The sequence below is a fragment of the Rattus norvegicus genome, chromosome 2, assembly GCF_036323735.1.
Source record: "Rattus norvegicus strain BN/NHsdMcwi chromosome 2, GRCr8, whole genome shotgun sequence".
NCBI classification, from domain to species: Eukaryota; Metazoa; Chordata; class Mammalia; order Rodentia; family Muridae; genus Rattus; species Rattus norvegicus.
The window spans coordinates 226,951,387-226,966,375 of NC_086020.1; the positions used below are offsets into that span (position 1 = coordinate 226,951,387).

The window sequence follows — 14,989 nt, forward strand, 5'->3', positions numbered from 1 at the left end:
AGTGACTTTTATGTATCAATCGGAACTTTTGTTTGATGAGGGGGAAAAAAAAAGACACCAGTAACTTCCCTTTAGCTAAGAAGAGAATTCATTCATCCAGATAAGCAGAGTCAATGGGTATGAACTTCAGACATAACCACGCCCACAATCATGAGCATTTAAAAAAAATCTCTGTTCCTTTAGCCTTTTGTTTCCCCTCTCTCCCCACACGATGGCCAAAGTGGCTGAAGGAGTCTTCAGATTCATGGTACTTCTAGCAAAGAATGATTCTTTAGCCCTAGGTCTGGATGTTTAAATCTAGGTTATGTGTTACCTGGAAGGGCGCAGGCATGATGGTGAGGTGGTTTGTTCAGCCAAAGACGAGGTCAACCCGGGCAGGCAAAATGCAATGCCTATTGTTACTACAGCTTATTATTTCTTATGCTTTTTTTTGCCTCTTTGGTGTTGTTTCTTTCATTCTCTCTCTTTTTCTAGCTTTGGTGGTGGTAAGGGTGGGAGTGGTGGTAGCGCCAGGGATTAACTCTAAAGCTTCAGAGGTTAGTTAACTACTCTCGAGCTCTGATGTAGTCTCACATGCTGTCTTGTGTGGTGTTGTGTCGTGCTTTTGTTGCGGTGTTGTGTTTTGTTTTGAGACAGCCTCAGCTCTCATCCCAGGCTGGTCTTCAGTCATCTCATGATTCGATGCCTCAGCTTCCTGAATGCTGGGGTGACACACAGCTGTCACCATTCCTGGGTCTCTTTCCTGTTTTTCTCCAAGTATGCTCTGTATTCCTCAGGCACGTGCTCTCTTCTAAAGCGTGCTTTCTTGTGACCATCTCCCCCCGCACCCACCCCACTATCACTGCTCCACAGAAGACAGACATAGCCTTATCTCTGGCTTCTATGCTTCTCAAGAGGGATCATCACTCATCACCATCTGGTGCCCTCCAGGCATTACGAATTCAGAGGTCTGAAAGGCAGCTGGTCACCGTGCTGCTGAATGTCATACCAGGACCAACACTCGCTTTCCGTTTGCCTGAAGTTCCGTTTGCCTCAGTTGTCTTTCATGATTTCTTCTGCATACAACTTCTCCCTCACATAAGATTTCTTATGATATCTCTTAGGGATTTATCATTTTCACTCTGCTTTTACAGTTCTTGGTGTACGTGGGTGGGTCTCCCCTCCCCCACACTGTTGAGGTCTCTTAATGGAAGGTGGTGCTGTGGCTTATTGTTTCTGTTCTATTTCTTCCCTGCTTCTAGCTTCTTCTCCCTTTGACTTCTCTCATCGATATTCCTGTCAGATTTTTAGGTTTCAAAAAATATTTGTGTAACGAAGGAAGCAATCAATGCAATGTGTACTCTGATGGCATGGCTGTCATACTTGATCACTGTTAAAGAAAACCACAGTTATGGCAGTATAGGAATCTCGTTTTACCACATTGAGTGCTGTCAAACTGTGGTTTTATTTACCGATGATCAAGCACGACAGCCATGCCATTGACCTGCACGGTGCAGTCAGGTGCATTGACCAGGGCTTTCCAGAGAAATGGAATCAGTAGGATCAAAAGGTGGCTGCATCTTTATTAATCCATACCTTCCTATATCCCTTGAGTGAGAAACAGAGCATGGCTGGAGGGAGTAAAGGAGAGAGGGGGGGAGAGGGAGAGGGAGAGGGACAGAGAGGGAAGGAGAGAGAGAAGAAGAGGAAGAGGGAGAAGAAGAGGGAGAGGGAGAAGAGGGAGAGGGAGAAGGAGAGGTAGAGGCGGGAAAGGAGACCATTAGGAAGGTAAGTTCTAGGATCTACCATCTGCAAGTCAGATCTCACTATTGTAATTGAGTGTAAAGACCCAAGAGCTTGGGAGTTGATGGTGTAAATTCCAGACTGAGGTCTAGAGAACAGACTGTGGTCTCCAGGCAGTGAGGTAGGAAAATGTATGAAGTCTCCATTTATCTGCCTTTTACTCTGGTCAAGCCTTCCATAAAATGGTTAATGTTCTCTCGTCTTCACTGAGGTCATTGATTCAAATATTCATCTTGCCTGAAAACATCCTCCTGATATGTCTACTATAATCAGTGGCCAATGAGGTCTATTCAAAATTACCTATTACAGGGGAGAGCATAGAACTGGACTCCTGCCAGACATCTTGGAGCAGCCCAGGAGCTGGGGTGGGAAGCATCTGTGGGTAGAACTTTACAAAGAGGAAACACAAGTATAGGAAGTACTTTGATTAAAGGACAGAATCCCCCACCCCCACCCCCAAAAGCAGGCCAAGGTAACAGGTACAAAGGGTTGGAGATGGGGAGTTTGGTTTGAAAGCATCAGCCAATAAGAGTGGGAGGTTTCTTTCTAAATAACTCTGCAAGATCTTTGTTAGAGCCTGGAGATGCTGGCCCTGTAACAAGAAATGTCAAGGTTGAGGACCAAGCTCAGATGGAAATTTGGCCAGGGAGAGTCTTTGTGAAGTCTAGTGCTTCAAGTCTTGCCATACTCCTTGGGATTCATTGTAGAAGACAAATTATTTCAGTGATACTTCACCGTACAGATTTTATTTGTAGAAATTGCAAGGGGAGGAGCTTGTAATCTTTCTCCCATCCTCTCCTTCCGTCCTTTAATGACTCCTGGAGATGAAGCAAGGGGAGTTAAGCTCCTATGAGGAAAGAGTAGCAGGCCCAGAAGCAGGAATGCATGAACCTTGTTGCTGCTACCAGTTTGAGTACAATTTGGGGCTTTGGTGTGTAATGTGACCTAAGTCCCCTTTACCATTTTAAGTAGCTTTCTCTGGTATCTGCGTACACCAAATCAGTGCTCCAAATCAGTGTACTGTGGCTTAGACGAGCAAAGAGTAACCGCTGATGTCAGAGTGTCTTCACGTTAGTAGGTCCCAAGGAGCACAGAGCTTAGAAGGCTCAGTAAAGCCTGGGAGGGACTCTAGAGAATAGAAATGTCATGTAAAAAAGTAAAAAGCAAAGCTGTTAGTGGATGACTATGACCGTCTGGGGGAAGGAAGTTCGGTGAATCTTCTCAAGGTGATACTATCACCCTTGAGTTGCTTTCCCAGGACCTCTTGTGACCCAGGAATTCCAAGGCGAAGGGATGTATCCCGGAGGGGTCAGACTTGCTCAGCTGTGTCACTGTCCAATGGGTTTTGAGACGTCTCCGTGTAGGGGCTGGGCTCACATGCCGTTTGCCCCTGCAGTGGAGACTCTGCCCTTTCATAGATACTGCCTTCTCTAGTGTCGGGTTTAATTTAGTAAATCAAGAATAGGCCACTGTCCAAAATTTGCATCCCGCTTCTTAGTGGATAAGTGATTTAAATCCTACCAGGCCTGCATCGGCTCTGTGTTGAACAAAGGCGAGCAGAGCCTTGAGTTTTGCCTCCTCTCTGCATCTGGGTGCCTATCGGGCAGTTGCTTCTGTCAAGCGCTGTGATTTCTGACCACCTGGCCAGCAAAAAGTCTGTATAAAAACTGACTGATGATGACGATTCTAAGTCCTCTCGTTGTTCATTCTGTATTCATGTAACTACGCTGATTCTTTTCCTCATTGACCACAGGAACATTTTTTTAAGAATGCACAGTAGGCAACGAGGGCATCTTTAAAGGCCATGGCATTTAAGCCACTATTTCATTGAGATACACTCACTATGCCTGAGCAGGTTCACTTGCTAATCTACAATTTGGATCCTGAAAGAATTCCTTCAGAGCCGTCACATTTTGAATGTCTTAGGGCTTGAATTCTGAGAAGTCTTTGAACATTATTTATAGGGCATGTTCCTTTTTCCTCATGTTTGTAGTTGGAGGAACCTGAAGTCCATGCAGGTTAAGACTTCCTTGCTGGGAGCTAGTGCTGTTATGTCTTTGTGCTAGCATTACCTGCTAATTCCTGGAACCATGACTGATCCAAGTCTTCTTTGTAGCTGTTGAGTCAGGCATCCTCCTGGTTATGAACGAGCTGTGCCTTCTTACCTTTCCCTGATTGGCTATCCAGCCATTTTCTTCGTCTATTGGTCTGGTGTCCCATACTTGCTATAGGGATGCCTTATTAGTAGTGTTGGTTGTTTGATGGCTAGTCCACAGCTGTTATTGTTGCCCACCAGAGGAGAGAATGGGGTGAGTAAGGCACAGCTTATACAAACTTATATTCTTAAATATTATATGCTTACTGCACACATACATATTCATAATAACAATGAAAAGAGAGGTTAGGACTTTGAAAGAAAGCAAGGAAGAGTTTATGGGAGGATTTAGAGGGAGGAAGAGGGTAGCAAAAATATTAAAGGAAACATTAAAGGAAAGAAAAAAATCTTTCAAAGAGGAAAAAAATCTGAGCATGCGTTTTGTGTAAAGTAATTGCTTCCTTAGTTTTTGACAATTGCATGCAGTTTGGTATATTTGACGTCTTTTCACATTTTCCTTGACAATAGCACTGGTTTCCTGCATTAATATTTAGACATTTTAATTTCATTGTTTTTACTATAAGAGGTATTAAAGTGCTTTGTGGTCAAACACATTAATTCAGAATATTATTTTCATGTCTGAGTATCTGTGTGTGCCTTTGCTCATCTGTATGTGCACCATGGGTATGAGGTCCCCAATACTCCTAGGACGGGGTTTCAGATGCCCTGGAATTGGAGTTACGGGTGGCTGCGAGTAGCCCCCATGTGGGTGTTGAAAACCAAACCAAGGTCCTCTGCAAGAGCACAGACTGCTGTTAACGCTGAGCCATCTCTCTAGCTCCCAATTGACCTTTACATTCTCAACTCAATACCACCTATGGTATATTATTGAGAACAGGTTGCTATGGTGATATGCCACACCTTAACCAATAGAAATTACTTTTTTCGTAGTTCCAGAGACTGAAAGTGCAAAATCAAAGTGCTAGGACATGACTTTCTGGTGAGGGCTGCTAGGTGGATCATAGATAGTCTCCTGACCGTGTCCTCTCTTCTGTCCCTTCATCCCATTGGGCCAGGGTCCTTCTTCCACAGCCTCTTCTAACACTAATTATTTACTGGAGATGATCTCCATGCATCACTCACTGTGGATTAGGGCCTGACATGAATTTTGAGGAATACTGTTCAGTTTATGGGTCAAAGCTAAGATTTTAGTGAGGTTAGAGGAGCGACTGAAATAGACGAAAACATCAATAAAGATCAGTTGATTTTTATTAAAGACAGGATTCTGTTTGAGGGAACGTGTACTTCTCACAGTTTCTAATTTGTATGACATCAATTTATTAATGTCTCCTCTGTTTTACAGTGAAAATGCACTTGTGAGTAAATGACCCTTTTAAAAAATTGTTTTTTCAGTGATTTCTTTTTCTAATGAAGATTCTTTGCCTCATTAAAAAGTTAATGAATTTCTAAGTGGCCCAGCACTGTCTGCAAAACTCTTTATAATAGAGAGGCCCTGGTCATCAGCATTTAGAATAATTTAGTAATAGTTTATGCTAAGATATAATTTAAAGTAAATTTTACGTATTGGAACTATTATTGCTATATCGATGGGTACATTTTTAAACTATGAAACCCTAAGGAACCAAGTAACCATTAACAAGGGATGCTAGAAAGCTACTGTGACAGCCCCTACAAGATATCCATTTAAATAACTAAAAAGGTAAATTGAGACAATAAAAAATAATCTCAGAGCCCTGTGTTCGAATGCTGCCAGTGTGCTTTTACTGACTTCTCTAGGGTACCCAGAGTTTGTGTGTGCTAGGCGTGCCCTTCCCCTACTTGGAGTTATAGCCACAGCCCAGTTTTTATTACCTTTGAAGTTTGTCCTCAACGTCTAAATCAATCTTTAATCTTACTTTGTTTATATCGAGTAGGCTGTTGATTAAATAATTCTTTCGCTATTTTGTGTGTTTCTTTCTGGGTTTAAAGAGGAACTAAGTGGTCCATTCATTTCTGTAGTGAGCTCTGGTTCAGACACGCGCTGTGTCCCTGGATGGAGCACAGTACGTTTCCTTAGACTGTAGTCTAAGGCTGAGTGTTCACCCACGTGTGCTGACCGCATTCCAACCGTGTGCCTTTGTTTGCTCTGTTCCAGTGTCTGTCAGCGGAAGACATCTTTTCTCTTCATGGTTTCTCAAACGTCACCCAGATAACCAGCTCGAACTTCACTGCCATCTGCCCTGCGATCTTACAGCAGCTGAACTTTCATCCCTGTGAGGATCCACAGAAGCACAGCGTAAAGCCCAGTTTTTCCGAAGGTACCCAGAAGCCCTTTCTCACTCCATAGGAAAGTCTGAGAGGCAGCGGGAGATAAAGCTCACGCACATCCTTTCCTCATTTATTGCTTTTAATTTAAGTTGTGAGAAACCTCCTGATAAGATTCAGCAAGTTTTTAGATAAGAATATTGGGAACTCATACAAACTTTATATGCAACACGCTTCTGCTTTTGGGATCAAAATTAAAATTAAATTAACAAATTATAAAGTAAATAATTAATAAAATAAAATAAAATTTATTTTAATTTAATTAAAATTCCACAATCCGGTCTTCTCTTTTTACTTATTCATTTAGTTTTTATTGTATAGATTCATCAAACATTGTGTTCTGTTACATATGGAATTTTTATGCAGATACACAATAATGCGTTGACCATATTTATCCCCAAACCTCCCTTCCTTCTCCCTTTCCTCTTTTCCATCAAAGTCTTCTTTGTTCCCCTAAGAGCAATGGTCCTCACCTGTTCCTATTGACCTTTTAATCCAATTCCTTCTGTTGTGGTGATCCCGACCATAAAATTATTTTATTGCTATTTCATGCCTATAATTTTGCTACTGCTGATCGGTAGGATATCTGACATGCGACCCACAAGGCAGTCGCGTGGGACCTACAGGCTGAGAACCAGGACTCTAACATTTTATTTCTACCTACATGTCATAAATGTCATTTTATGTGTCAATGTCCAAACATTTCTTGATTTTAAACCATCTGAGGTGCGTACCAGGTTATGTATTAACTATTTGGTTTAATTGATGAGACAGTTGCTGTCACCTTTTGCCTGTCCTATTATTTGAAAACGTGTTAGTTTGTCTGCAGTTATGATGGAAGGCATAGGAAAACCAACGTGTTGAACCCTTAAAACATGGAGTTTCTAACCTTTAAGCTTTGTACATGAAAGAAGACGTGGGAATTATAAATCTTGGCTAGAGTATGTTTACATTTCCTTAAGACTTTTACATTGTGATACTTTACATTTTACATTTGAAAATAAGTGCAGTGACATTTTTAATATGCTGTCATTACTAGCAATGAGGGCACAGACCTTGCAGTTCAACTCCATGATTTTCTGGCCATTTGGGAAACGTGCTTTTTACCTCAGTTTCCTCATCCAATCTGGCTCCTTTCTCACAGTGTTGTTACCAGGATTAAATGGCAACACTCAAAATGCCTAGAACAATATTGGCTCTGTATTGCCTAAGGCCCACGATTTTAGGAAGTGACTTCAGGGAAAGAAAGTTCCTGGGATTCATCTAAATCTGGATGAGGTGGCTTATGCCTGTAATCTTACTTAGCTCTTCAGAGCCTGAAACAGGAGGATCACCATGAGTTCCAGACCAGTATGGGCTACAGAGGAAGACTTGGTGTAAGAGTGAGAGAGTGGGAGAGAGCAAGAAAGAGAGAACAAGAAAGCGAGATGATAGATGACAGAGAGATATGACAGATAGATGATAGATAGATGATAGATAATACATAGATGATAGCTAGATGGTAGACAGACAGACAGACAGAGATATAGGTGTTTTCTAACTCTAGCTGTTCAGGATACTTTATGTCAGGTAGAGCCAAGAGACAAGGACAGGAAGTAGGAAGCAGGAAGTGAGAGAGATCTCTAGGGTCAACACTGCAAAGCCATAAAGTAGAAAAGTCAATAGTTCCCAGTTTCGAGATCAGAAAGGTGCCAAATATTTGGACAGAGAACCCAACAAAGAGAGTGGAGTGCTTGTCTCTGCTGATCTGTTTAGTTTGGCAATGGATTGCCATCTGATGCGCTACTTCATAGTTTTATTTTAGTGCACATTGTGTGGTCTTGAGCAATTGTCCAGCATCTGTCTGCCTGAGTCACTCCGGCAGGTGTAATCTCAGCTCCTTTTTCGGAGAATTGTGGGTAGCACTGAAATGAGCCAATATAAGCGACTGGACCACTGTGTGGTACAACTTGAGAAGATTATGTCTTTGATCTTTTTGTGTATGCACATGTGTCTATGCATGTCTAGGAATATGTATGAAGAATATAAACATGTATGGGGTGGAGGACCCTTGTATGTGTTTGGGGGCGGGGGTCAGAGGATGATGCCAGTCCTGATCTATCACTCTCCATTCTTTTGAGACAGGAGTTCACGCTGACCCTGAGCTTAGGCTGGTCATCAAGTCCCGGTCATTCTCCTGTCTCTAGACTTGAGCTAAGATCTTCATGGATGTGCAGCGAGCACTCGTATCTTCAGATTTGTCCTTAGCTTCTTATACACGGCCATAGGTTCAGGGACCCCCCTGCCCTTCTGTAATCTTACTTTCTCACAGGGAAATTAAAATTAAAACTAACCAAATTTACTAGATTCTGAATATAACTTCTCACTGCTTATGAGTTGAGCTTCTAAGGTCATCCGAGAGACTAAGAAATCAAAATAAATCTAATTCATAGTTCTGGATACGTTTGTATTGACATTTTAGTGGGACAATAAGGTAGTCTCAGAGATCTTACATTTTATCGTTTTTTTTTTGAAGTGCCTTTCATTTGCCTTATAAAACCACAATAATATATGCAGTCAAACACAATGATAAATTTACTTCTTTGGGAGAGAAATTAATCATATCTTAGTAGTACTTAAAGCTCCAAAATTGCTTCGTTTCTGGATGAGTTCATGCAGAACTACTTAATTCCTATAAGTATCATAGACTCTTACTTGAGGCGGCCTTGAAGATCATACTGTCCAACACAATACAACCAACGAGGGAGCCGTGAGCTCAAGAGAGATGAAATCGATGCTGCAGAGTGAGTCCGTCTAGGACCGCAGGAACGCATTCTTTTGCTCTGCTTATCGAAAGGATAGGGAGGCAGGAGAAGAAGGATCTCAACACTTGGCCATGCTTTATTGGAAGTGTCACACACACACCTGTGCACACACATACATCCACATGCACACACATGTTTACACACATGTACCGCCATGCTCAAGCTCACACACACACACACACACACTCTCTCTCTCTCACACACACACACACCTGTGCACACACATACATCCGCATGCACACCCACGTATACACTCATGTACTGCCATGCTCAAGCTCACACACACACACACACTCACATACACACACACCTGTGTGCACATACATCCGCATGAACACACATGTATACACACATGCACCACCATGCTCAAGCTTACACACACACACACACCTGTGCACACACATACATCCGCATGCACACTCATGTATACACACATGTACTGCCATGCTCAAGCTTACACACACACATGTGTGCATACATACATCTTTATGCACACACATATGCACTCTCATGCTCAAGCTTATACACACACACATACACACCACACACACACACACACACACACACACACACACACACACACACAGATGCAACCAGTGGGGAGGGAATCTAGAATCTGAATTGTCTGCCAGAACCAAAACTTTTGTTTGTGGGTAGAGTGGTTTCCTTTTGTCCCTCAGAATTGGCTGGTTTGAGCTATCTCAAGGCACAGGACAGTTTAGAAAAAAATGGGGGAGGGCTAATTAGTTCTTGCCACAGGATGCTCCCTCACTCCAAGGTTTAAAGTCCCAATGAAGGGTTTCTTCTGGTTTGTGGGAGTCCTCTAAGTCTTTTTCTTTGGAGAGGGAGAAGAATCATGAAGTTGGCCATTTTAAATATTTAAGTGAAAAGCGTATAATTCTATCTAGAACTTTTTCTCTGTCTGTCTGACCATCTGTCTACCAGGGATCTATCTGATGCTTACTCCTTCAAAAAGGTTTCCATAGATACCTTGCATAAGGGGGACAGAGGGCCCAGGGCTTTTAACTCTAAGCCCATTCTACTCACTGCATAAGAGTGAACTCAAGGAAGGAAGAAGTCTGCTAACTCAGTGTTTTGGAAATAATAATAAACAACATATGTTGAAGATGTGGTATATCCAGGAACAATGTTATTTATTTTACTTTTGTAACAAACTGTGCTGTATGTATGTATGTGAACCACATATATGCCTGGTACCCCAAGAAGTCAGAAAAGGACACTGGACGCCCTGAAACTGAGTTACAGATAGTTGTCAGTCCCCGTTGTGGGGCTCAGACAACCAAACCAGGGTCCTCCACAAGAATAGCAAGTGTTTCTTAATTGTGATCAATCACTCCAGCTCTTTTTTTATTTTCCCATGTTTATGTCTAAAGATCAATTTTTTTATACTTTATTTTTATTTTATGTATATGAGTGTTTTTCTGGCACTTGTTTGTACAAGGGTCAGAGAAGGGGAATATATCCGAGAGATTGCAGTCAGAGCAGCAGTACTGCCATTGAAAGATCAATTTTAAAGTTAATGTCTGTGTGTCTTTGCATTGTGAGCCTATTTGAATGGGAACCAAGAGACCATAAGAGGAAGCTGGATTCCCCTGGGTAGGTGCTGGCAATTGAACTCTGGACCTCTACAAGAGCAGCAACTGCTTTTAGCCCAAATTCAGTTTTATCTGTGTGATTTGAGCTTACAGGGACTCTATGTTCTGGGTTCTATAACTGTGCGAGGAAGGTGGTAGCATCTGCCTTGCAAGGCTTTGTGGGTTTAATGAGATGGAAGACATTGATGGCTGAGCACAGCAGTTGATATGACAGACACTTGCTGGGCGCTGGGTGTTACTTGTGTACTACTCTGACAGGGCCAGAGAGAAAAGTGGCCCAACATTTAAGTGATGTTTTCTGGTGGCCACACAGAGGCAGCTTTCCCATCTTCCAGACAGTGCCCTGTGGCACGTGTGGCTTGGTTGTACTGGTCATGGTATATCTCAGACCACACTGCTGATTATCCTGTTACATGCCAAGCCTCTACAGTCCAGATGATGAGCAGTGCATCTAGTCAAGCATCAAACTAGGATAGCATTTGTCATTGTGCCCTGCCCCCGCACCCAGCGTCATTTATTGAGTGGCCATTGGGCATGTGAATGAGAGATGAACCGTCTCTATGTGTTGCCAGCATCACCCAGTCTCCCTCTGGGCTTGGCAAGGTGAGCTATGCAATATAGCTGTTCCCTCCACTCCCGTGTGGTCACTATCTGTGTTCTCAGGGCACCAGCTGACTCCAGATTCCAGGAAGCCTAACTGGTGAGAGCTCAGGAGTTTTTTGTTTTTAAAATTAGAAGAATTTCTTTTAAAGGTAGATTTCAGGGCTCTTCAGACAAATGTTTATGAGAAACCTAATGTTGGCATGATGGTGGTCAGTTTGAAGTGATGCCATCCCCACTCACCTTGGCAGCAGCTTACGTCATTTTTCCCTTGAATCTCACAGTACCTCTATTCTTCTAAAAGGCCACTGTTTTTGGAATCAGGGTTTCTCTATATAACAGGACCCTGGCTATCCTGGATTTCTGCAAGTGAGTCCTGTCTTGGACTCACTTTGCAAACGAGGTTGGCCTTGAAATTCACAGAGATCTGCCTCCCTTTGCCTTCCAACTGCTGGGATTAAAGGTCTGTCACAAAAGGCTACATTTTAAAGTCAGCCTTGAGCTGCAGATGAGGTGAGGTACCTGAAGCCTGTATACTGTACAGGGAGGATCATTTGTCCTTCTTCAGATATTCTCCAGTTCCCTGCAAGCTCTACACTCGTCACTTAAATCAGAAGCACACTTTCATATTTCCTTTCCTTTGGAGACATGATTTCATATAGCCCAGGCTAGCCTTGAACTTGCAACACAGATGAAGGTGACTTTGAAATGGTGATTCTCCCAATTCTACCTCCCAAGTGCTGGGATTACAGACATAAACCACCACGCTTAGCTTATGAAATTCTGGGGACTGGACTCAGGGCCTCTTGCATGATAAATTGTTCCACCAACTAAGCTAGACCCCAGACCCTACAAACATGATTCCTATTAATGTTCAGTCTACTGCATGTATGGTCTCAAATTTCTATATAAATTTCAATGAGAAATTTTAGTTTTGAAGAAGGTATTTGTTGAAGACTTTAAAGAATAAGTGTTTCAAGGTTAGTGTGCTGTGATTTAGTTAATGTGCATCTGAGTCCTTGGTTGTAACTAATTTTTACTCTTTTTCTTTTTTTTCTATAGTCTGGGGCTATGGATTCTTGTCAGTGACAATCATCAATTTGGCCTCTCTCCTGGGATTGATTTTAACCCCCTTGATAAAGAAGTCGTATTTCCCCAAGATTTTGACTTATTTTGTGGGGCTGGCTATTGGGACCCTTTTCTCAAATGCCATTTTCCAGCTTATTCCAGAGGTAAGGGGGTGGGATGTGCATTTCTGTGACTAACTGCTTCTTTTAAACACTTTAGCAAATTCTGCATTTTAGCCTTCATAATATCCACCGCCTTTTATGAGGGGTTTAGAAAGCTTTGGATAAAGATATCAGAAACACAGCAAGTGGGAAAGAGTATCTCATGCTTCAAGGAATGTTGGAGTCAGAGACAAAATTACTGTTCTACGAGGGCAGCCGTTAGGACATGCATGTTCAGACAGTGCTAGGTTGCCATGGAGAACTCCACACTTCACTTTTCTGCAGTTTAATTGTGCATTTTTTTAATAGACTCTCTAATGTCTAAATGTATTGAAGATAGACGGCAGAATTCCCTTCTGTCTTTACTACAACTCGACAAGATGAGAGGTTAACTGTGTGTTCTGTTGACAGGCCCCTTCCCCACTTTTTTTCAATTGACTAAAAGGAGAAGATCAGTCATGGGTTAGTAAATACAGAACAGCTTATTTATTTCCTTTGATTGAAGTGTATTACTTGATAATGAGTACAGTTGTTATCACCTACTATTTATTTATACAATATGCAATGTGCATGCCTTATTTCCTATCTGTTATGGCCATATAAGAAAAAGAACTAGTGAAAGAAAAGAAAGAGAAAACTTCTAGTTTTTAATCTGTAGGTAAAAATGAGGCATGCATCCTCAGAGCTATAGTTTTTATTAGTATTTGTGTAGAAAGAACCCAAGAGAAATACTTACCTAAAACCCTCAAATGTAAAGAAGAAAACTGAAACTCTAAGAAGATTAACTGACTTGAGGACAGCCATGTAATTGACTAGTTACCAGTGAGAGTCACAACAAACTTTTTAAAATTAGAAAAGCATTTGCATCACGTGTTTAGGGCAGCGTTGTGTTCATATATGTGCAGTTAGTATCGTGTGTGCCTGTAACTTACTTAAGGTAAATATTGCTGTGGATTCCCAAGAGAGGAATCTGTAAGTCGGGGGGGTTTTTACTTTGTGGGGTGACTGCTACTAGGAAGGTTTTGTTTTTTTTTTTTTTTTGAGCTGGGGACCGAACCCAGGGCTTTGCGCTTCCTAGGTAAGCGCTCTACCACTGAGCTAAATCCCCAGCCCCTACTAGGAAGGTTTTAATGCACTGTGTGTGGTCTGGTTATTCATGTTTCAGAGTATTTATTTCGAGGGTGGACTTAGAACTTCAGGAAAATTGTATACTATGAAAGCATGGTATTGTTTTCCAGGAGTCCATTAAACCATTTGGTTTTATCTGAATTGTTCTGTCTCCTCCTCTTTAGGCATTTGGATTTAATCCCAAAATTGACAATTATGTTGAAAAGGCAGTTGCTGTGTTTGGTGGATTTTACATGCTTTTCTTTGTTGAAAGAACACTTAAGATGCTACTGAAAACGTACGGCCAGGTAAGCAGGCTTGACTGGAGACATTTGATAGCTTGCTTTTCCAGGCTTCCTAACAAAGGCAAGAATTGTGAATTATGTGAACAGTCTGACTGTCAAACTAGCAGATATGAGGAGACTAAAAGTCAGTATATTGACAAGTATAAGAAAAATACCCGACTCATATAGAATTTGAAACAATTAACCCCAATTTAATGCAAAATAGTAGGTGTGGATAGTTTGTATTTTATACTTTATACTTATTTAATATCAATTAAATAACAACACATATGTCCCCTATCACAGAGAAAGCAGGAACCATGGAACCTACTAATAAGAATCTGTTTAAGGGAGGGGGGAGGGGGATGTTTGCCCGGAAACCGGGAAAGGGAATAACACTTGAAATGTATATAAGAAATACTCAAGTTAATAAAAAAAATAAAATAAAAAAAGAAAAATATGTAAATACTAAAAAAAAAAGAATCTGTTTAAAAGAAGAAATGCTAGTATTTTCAAGAGATTACATTGCAGATAGACTAGATTCCTTTATAAATGAAAAACACGATGACATTTCACAGTCTGCCCTCATACTTGCTTTTACTCAGTGGTTCACCATAGCTTGAATGGAAACTGAGGCCCAGATAACTATGAGCCTGTGATGTTAATATTAGGACTTTTCTGTTCACATATATATATATATATATATATATATATATATATATATATATATGCATTTATGCATTTAGGACTGCATGTTAGTAGGACCATAAAGATGGCCAAGATTTTTTTTTCTCTAGAGACCACAGTTCCATTCATTTTATTATTCAATTGTTGTTTTTGATAAAAATTAATTACTGGATTACTTCAATAAAAATTAATTATATTAAAAAGTAAATAAAAAACAATGGGCCATTTTCTGATCTACATGAGTCATCTTTTCTTCTTATAACCTACTTGCATTATTCACATGCAGAATGACCATACTCACTTCAGGAATGATGACTTCGGTTCTAAAGAAAAAGCCCATCAACCCAAAACGTTGCCATTACCTCCTGTCAATGGAGTGACATGCTATGCCAACCCCGCTGTCACTGAGCCTAATGGACACATCCACTTCGACACTGTCAGTGTTGTGTCCCTGCAGGTA

General features: G+C 41.3%; 1 protein-coding gene across 6 annotated transcripts in view; it reads left to right on the forward strand.

The window, feature by feature from the left end:
- Slc39a8 (solute carrier family 39 member 8) overlaps positions 1-14,989 on the forward strand; it is a 146,983-nt gene that overhangs the window by 105,701 nt on the left and 26,293 nt on the right. For all 6 annotated transcript variants that reach the window (XM_039102102.2, XM_017590787.3, XM_039102104.2 and 3 more), the window contains 4 exons: positions 6,033-6,195; positions 12,285-12,454; positions 13,744-13,866; positions 14,816-14,986. In XM_039102102.2, the coding sequence (XP_038958030.1) occupies positions 6,033-6,195; positions 12,285-12,454; positions 13,744-13,866; positions 14,816-14,986 (627 nt within the window). The remainder of the gene's footprint in view (positions 1-6,032; positions 6,196-12,284; positions 12,455-13,743; positions 13,867-14,815; positions 14,987-14,989) is intronic.